The 7,037-nt window shown below is 34.0% G+C and overlaps 1 protein-coding gene across 1 annotated transcript; it reads right to left on the bottom strand.

Annotated features, from left to right (window-relative positions):
- Nucleotides 1-997: 997 nt before the first annotated feature.
- Nucleotides 998-2,751, bottom strand: LOC136067502 (mavicyanin-like). Its single transcript, XM_065773469.1, has 2 exons — nt 2,562-2,751; nt 998-1,305 (listed from the first exon to the last, which is right to left on the bottom strand). The coding sequence occupies exons 1-2, from the start codon at nt 2,749-2,751 to the stop codon at nt 998-1,000; spliced, it is 498 nt and encodes a 165-aa protein (XP_065629541.1).
- Between the last annotated feature and the right edge of the window lie 4,286 nt (nt 2,752-7,037).

Below are 7,037 nucleotides of genomic sequence, written 5' to 3'. Positions count from 1 at the left end.
CAGGGCTAACCCCCTCTCTGAAACTCTTCCTCTACAATGTGGCCCCCCATTCGTAATGTGCCCTTAATGTGGCTATGGCTCGCCTCTCCGACTTTATCGTTTGAGTGTATGTGCTCTTCCAAACTGAATTGGCCTCCTCGGCCTTAGGTATGACATGTGGTATTATCACCTTGTTAAATTTTTGTACCCCACACTATACACTTTTAATAACTAACAATATTTAATAAAAATGTTTAAAATAATTTGTAAGTGCATTTTTCCTTCTTATTATATCAATATAATGGAAGCAATAACATGTTCTAAAAGTTTAAACAAAGAAAATTATATAAAAAAAAAAAAGGATTTTTAGGAGTATTTGAACCAAAAGAAAATATGAAACAATATATTGGCATAATTATGGGATAATTATATAATATTAGATGGGAGAAGATCCAAACATTTACTTTGTAGTTTGTACAGTGTGTTACTATTTAATTTATACAGTGTGTTGTAATTTGTAAGTAGAAAGCAAGCCGCACATATGAATAAATAACCACACGCGAAAAACAAAAAGAAAAAGAAAAAGAAAAACAAAAACAAAAGCTAAAAAAGAAAAGAAAAGAAAAGAAAAGAAAAGGGAGCCACACCCACACAATACTAGCAGCTGGGTGAGGACTGAGGAGGATATTTGGTCAGTATACTCGGTGCCACTTCAAATCCAAGTTTTGGAATTCCAGTCAGCGAAATCATTTGGTCATTTAGATCCAAGGTTCAGCTTCTCTTATTCTTTACGTTCTCCTCAACCACTTCAGCCATTCAAATCATCGACCAAAGATCTCAAATCTGAAACATCTTCTAGACAAAGCCAAAGTTGCTCCAAATAAACATTTTCTTAATTATTCCAGTACATTCAAAAATCCATACATATTATTTGAGACATGATGCTCTTATTCTTGCTAGTAAAACACTGGGAGAAATAAATAAAAAAAATAAATAATTAAGAATTTGGGGACATTCGTTAGAAATAAGTCATGAAATAGATGACTGTGGTGGTGAGCACAACAAATAAGGCACCAACTGTTAGAGATGAAGTAGAGTTGGTTGGCGATCCAATGGGCGATTCAACTGTGAAAGAAAACTTTTGGCCTAGTTCACAGTGGTTACTAATGGTGCAGATGATGTAGTAAGTACCGGTGGATGGAAGGGTGTAATGAACTGCGGAAAAAGGATGGACTACAACAGTTACAGATATTACCTTTGCGCAGGCATTATATTCCGCCTCTGATATCATGACCACATTCTGTGTCCCGTTTGTCGCATTGTATGCTGGTCATTGGAGGGAAAAATATTGTTCATCAATAAGAAATTGAGAGTCATATACCTTATATGTCTCATTGAATATGAAAAACTAAAAGCCAACTAATTTGATAAGTTTAAATATATAGTTCAAACTCTCATTTATGTCATAGCATTTTAATTAATGTTGTAATAATGTTAAAAAAAAAAGACAATGAATCAAGGACCGGATTTAGAGTGAGGGAGGCCAAAGTTTGAAAAAAAAAAAATCATGAAAATCAACTTTTTAATACATTACAATACACTAATCTATTAACAGCGAACTCGGCATTCTTTTAGTTTTCATAATTCATCTATGATTAGTGCTAAATATCAGAGTGTATAAAATCAAATAATCCATAAAGAGATCATCTTCCATTTTCATTTTATAAAACCAAAGCCAATTTTGTATCACTAGATGTTGATTGGGCTATTTTAAGAGAGGATTAGCCCCTTTTTTTTGTTGTTGTTGAGAAAAGTCAAAATTATTATTGCATTGTTAACTATAATGTATTGTTACAAAGTGTTAATGAAGGCATCTGCAAGTTTTGCACTGGTTCAGTTTCTGCAAGTTTTGCACTGGTTCAGTTTCTGCAAGCTTTGTACGGTATGACATGTAGCTTAATTTGTCCAAGTTCTTATCTTATGTAAAACTATAGGTCGTTAGGTCTCTAAATTTAAGTAGTTAGAGTAGCCACATCTCATCTTGTGATTCTTTGTTTCAATAGTTTGCTAGATTGTTAATTTCAGGCGGTGCAAGTTCACTTTTTAGTTTTTCCTATTCTTTTTTTTTTTACTCTGTTTTGTATAAATAGAAACTGAGTTGTAATATTTATCAATTCAATGAAAAAAATTTCGGTTCTCTCTCATCCCGATCCAAAGTTTAACACAGAGAGTGGATTACAATCAATACAAACACAACAACTAAAATTCTAAACATCTTTAAATCACGACAGCAAAGTAAATATTAAATCTTCTTTGAAGCCACGTACACCACTGTATCATAGAGAATCTAAGCTGGACATTAACTTAATCATTAGTATTTAGCTCTGTCCCTGAATTTTGTTAAATTTATATGCTAGATTTATTATTTTGATTTATCAATAAAAACCTATAAAATTGAATGTTCTTATATATGATACATGATCATATATTTCGATTAAAACCAAATCTATTTTCCTTATTCTTATTGTGAAAAACTGAGAAGGAAGAACCCATAAGACAAAAAGGCTTTCAGGATTGCTTACTCAATGTGTCGCCAACGAAGAATTTTTTTGAGCTAGCCCAATTGGAGTAATAGGAGATATTTGGGGGAACAGTCCAGCCCAAGTTATCTCCGACTTGAAATTCAACTGCAGCCGTAACTTGAGTGGTTGCACCATTTAGTAGAGCCACCACAACAATCAAGCACTCAATCAAACCCATGCGGCCAGCCATTTTTTGCTATGATCTGCTACCTCTTAAAAATGTGTACTCTTAATAAGTGTCTATGCAATATTATTGTGAGATTAATGCTTTTGGATATGGGTATATGGAAGAGGAAGACATTTGATGGATATATATATATATATATAGTAGTGAAGAAATTTCAATGTAAAGAAAAAAACTTGATTTTTGTGTACTTAACTCGGGTAAGGGTTGGACAATTCCCTTTGACAGCTCCATTAATGTACGTGTTGAGCACTCGAGCTTGGACTCGGGTAGGGGAATTCAAGAGGCTTATTGAGATAATTTGAGAAATCTTTCAAAAAGTAAAATGAATTAAGAATTAGATATAGGAAAATAGTCAAACACAAAGCACATCAAAATATTGTATTCCTTTATTGAACACGACATGTAACTGTGTAAGTCGTAAGTAATGGTAATAAAATAAACAGAAGTACAGATTCAACTGCCTAACAGTTGCGACCTTGTTGACAAAGGTAATTGGTACTGGATGGTAGCGTGGCAAGCTCTGAGTTCTCTGACGCAGTCCAGCTCCATTGGCCCAATGGCTGGCTGGGGAACTGGGCTGGATGATTACTGTATTACGTTAATGTTATGTCCTGCAACTTACTGATTCATATTGATGAAGTTTGAAGTTTAAATAATTATCCGATTGCATATTAGGATATCACTTTAGATTCTGTTCAGCTTTGTTTTATTCTCAAATTGTATTTAAATTGGAGTTTGTTCCTAATTTTTTTAGGATTAGATTGTGATGATGTTAGTTCATATTTGGTTATCTATGTACATCGAATGCATTAATGAGAATGAAGTAGAAAATTAATAAAAAAAATGTCTATTATCACTTCCAAGTTCAAGAGATTGGTCATTTCGAATTAACTAATTATTTACATCATTTAAATTGAGATATTTATACATATGAGTAATCCTAAAGATATTACAAATTTTACTACATAGAATTTAAAAAATTGATGTGACACTATTTATCAAAAAGAAATTTAAATATTGATTTTTTAGTTGGTTGAAACCGTTGCATTCATTGCCACATTAGTTTATAAGTTTTACCTAATAAAATTTTGTAATATCTTTAGCATTATTCTTATATTTATATAGCATTACTAAATTAGTATTTGTTAGATCTTAGTTTGTGTTGGCATGTTTTGTGCCAAATTTGAATGTATTTCAAGTTCAAATACTTTGTTATTTTGTATTTGTGGGTTCCCTTTGTAATTGGGTTGGGTGGTGGTCAACATATAGTGCTGATGAAGACTAGAGTTCACATGAGCCGCAAAACTAGTATGTGGTAGTCATTTAATAAGTAGTTGAAATTCAAACTCGCGGGAAATTTGCACCCACGAGTTAAGAAAATGCAATTACATGCCTCTTTGCTGTACTAGGTCATTCACATCATATATATACCCTATTTCCCACAAATTAAACCCTCAGAATTTGATCTGAGAGTTGAGAAAACCTTACCCATATTTGTGAGAGCCAAACTATCAATTCTCTCCACTCTTCCCTTTTACCATAGCCGAATCCTTGAGAGGTGATCATCCTAATCATAATCATCGCTATTCTTGAGTGTTGTGAATGAATTTGTGCTATGTGAATCATTGGAGATGGTGGCTTGAAGATGCAACCAATGTTTGGTTGTGGAACTAGAGACTATGTAGAGAAAGGACTCAGCGAAATTGATTATCAGCAAGAGCTTGGAGGACTAGAGTCCAAGAGTGCAACACTACTTGAAGGATTGCGTGTCAAATTGTATTGCAAATATTTATACTTAGCGGATCATTTTAGTGCTAGTTGTGGAAAGGTTTTTTCGCCCAATTCTCAGATTTTCCTCTTCAATAGCACATTCAATGTTGTCTTTGTTTGGTTCTTTAATTTTTTGTGGATTGCTCATTTGATATGCTTTATTTGCTTATCGATGCTATGTTTATAATCCATGCTTAGTTCAATTGGTTAATCACTTATAATTTGGATTAATTGTTAGTTTAGATTAAAAGTGATTTAGCCGTAAAATTGAATTTTTAGGGTCTAAATCACTACCTAGTTTAATTAGGTAATCTCTCAAAATTGTACTATCTTATGTGGCACAAGGAAAGAGATAGAAGGGGCAAGACATTGAATGATGGTTACCACAATATAACCTCAATGATGGGGAATGAAATTTTTGGAGATGGACAAAAGACACAAAGATCCATGAGAAAAGGAAAATAAAAGTAATTGATACGAATTAATTGTGTTAAGTTATGATTTTTCTCATAACATTAGTGTTGGCTTATTCCATGACAAAAAAGTGTTGTAATTGCATTAATTTATTTCCTTGTATTTTTGTGGGATTTATTTGTAATGGGTTTAGTATTAAGTGGTGAAGATTTGATCAAGACAGTTGAAGGTCACATGAGAAGCACATGCAAGAAGGTGAACAGTCAGGCCAGGTGTCTAACTCAGTACAACCTGTCTAGGAAGGTAACTTGCGACTTGGATTTGCGACTTGCACCAATCACAAGTGACCCGCGAAGTTCCCGTGTTTTACTAAAAATTGTGACTTTTCGTATTCCCATTACTCATACTATATATACCCCCATTATCCACAGAAATGGTAAGGAGCCTATTGAGAGAAAAACCCTAAGAGAAGTTTCTACAACACACCCACCTTATTAGAGAGAGAGCTACTGATTCTTAGAGAGAAATCTTTGTAGTTTATTCTCCTTCTCTCTTCCATTGTTATACCTATTGAGAGGAAATTTGTATCCAAACATAATCCACACATATTTAGAGTGTTAAGAGTGTTTTTGGAGTTTGGGAAGCATTGGAAGATGCTAAGGATGGCGGATGCAATATGAAGCTTATTGCGGGATTCAGAAAGCTAGAGAAGACACGGTTTGGCGTAGCCTTGTTAAAGCAAGAAACTTGGAGGGCTTAGGTGCATCGGGTAGATTAGGCTTGGATGGTCTATTACTATTCATGTATCCCAACTAATTTTCTAGTGGATCATTACCTCTTGGAGGGTGGCAGAAATGTTTTTTTGCCTAGTTTTTCGGTTTCCTCTTCGATAAGACGTATTAGTATTATCTTGTGTTTGCATTTTTTTTCTCTTACTCTTTAACCATTAATTGCTGCTGTGTTTAAGATTAGTTATGTGTTAAAGTAGTTTGCCAAATTGGGTATTGCTTATATTTCATATTCCGCACATATATTGCTTGAATATAAGATTGTTTTGGAAAATTTGTAATTGGAGGTCTAAACATTTACAAGTGTTTTACACACTAAGTGAGTGTATTGAATAAATATGTAAAATAGATAAACTGATATGGATATATTGTAAAAGTGAATGCATAAAATAGAAAAAATAGATTTTTTCGTATAAAATAGATATAGAATTTACAAGAATTGATGTGAATGCTCTAGGTAGAAAGCAAGCTGCACAATGTGCACATACGAATAAATAATAAAATAACAAAACAACACAAAAATCAAAAGCTAAAAAGAAAAAGAAAAAGGAGCCACGCTATACTAGCAGCTGGGTGAGGACCGAGGAGGATATTTAGTCAGTAGACTCGGTACCACTTCAAATCCAAGTTTTGGGATTCCTGTAAGCGAAATCTTTTGGTCGTTTAGATCCAAGGTTCAGCTTCTCTTATTCTCTGTGTTCTCCTCAGCCACTTTAGCCATTCAAATCATTGACCAAAGATCTCAAATCTGAAGCATCTTCTAGGCAAGCCAAACTTGCTCCAAATAAACATTTCTTAATTATTTTATACTGATTTCGCAAGATACGAGATGTAAATAATCGTTTAATTGAAAATTATTAAATATCCGTACATATGAAAATTATTAAGAATTTGGGAACATTTATTAGAAGTTAAGAAAGAGATGGCTGTGGTGGTGAGCACAGCAAATAAGGCCCCAACTGTTAGAGATGAAGCGGACTTGGGCTGCGATTCAGATGGCGATCCAGTGGATTCAAGCTTGAAAGAAAACTTTTGGCCTTGTACACAGTGGTTACTAACGGTGCAGATGATGTAGTAAGTATCGGTGGATTCAGGAGTTTGTCGAAATGGGCAACAAGGTTGGACTCGAAAAACAGATGATACCTTTGTGCAGGCGTTATAATCAGCCTCTTATACAATGGCCACAGTTTGTGTCCCGCTTGTCGCATTGAATTCTGGTCATTGGAGGGAAAAATAATGTTCATCAATAAGAATTCGAGAGTCAATATACCTTATAAGCCTCATTGAAGGGATGACAATTTCTGTCTGACCCATGGC

Source organism: Quercus suber, unplaced genomic scaffold, assembly GCF_002906115.3.
Source record: "Quercus suber isolate HL8 unplaced genomic scaffold, Cork oak 2.0 scaffold_75, whole genome shotgun sequence".
Classification (NCBI taxonomy): Eukaryota; Viridiplantae; Streptophyta; class Magnoliopsida; order Fagales; family Fagaceae; genus Quercus; species Quercus suber.
Note: the sequence above shows the minus strand (reverse complement) of the source record. Positions and strands in the feature narration are given on the sequence as shown.

Bases quoted from the DNA above. Each gene is read 5' to 3' on its own strand.
- LOC136067502 (XM_065773469.1), bottom strand. From the start codon at position 2,751: ATGGCTGGCCGCATGGGTTTGATTGAGTGCTTGATTGTTGTGGTGGCT. The intron at 1,306-2,561 runs GTAAGCAATCCT...TCCAATGACCAG, and splicing joins CTTCGTTGGCGACACATTGA to CATACAATGCGACAAACGGG.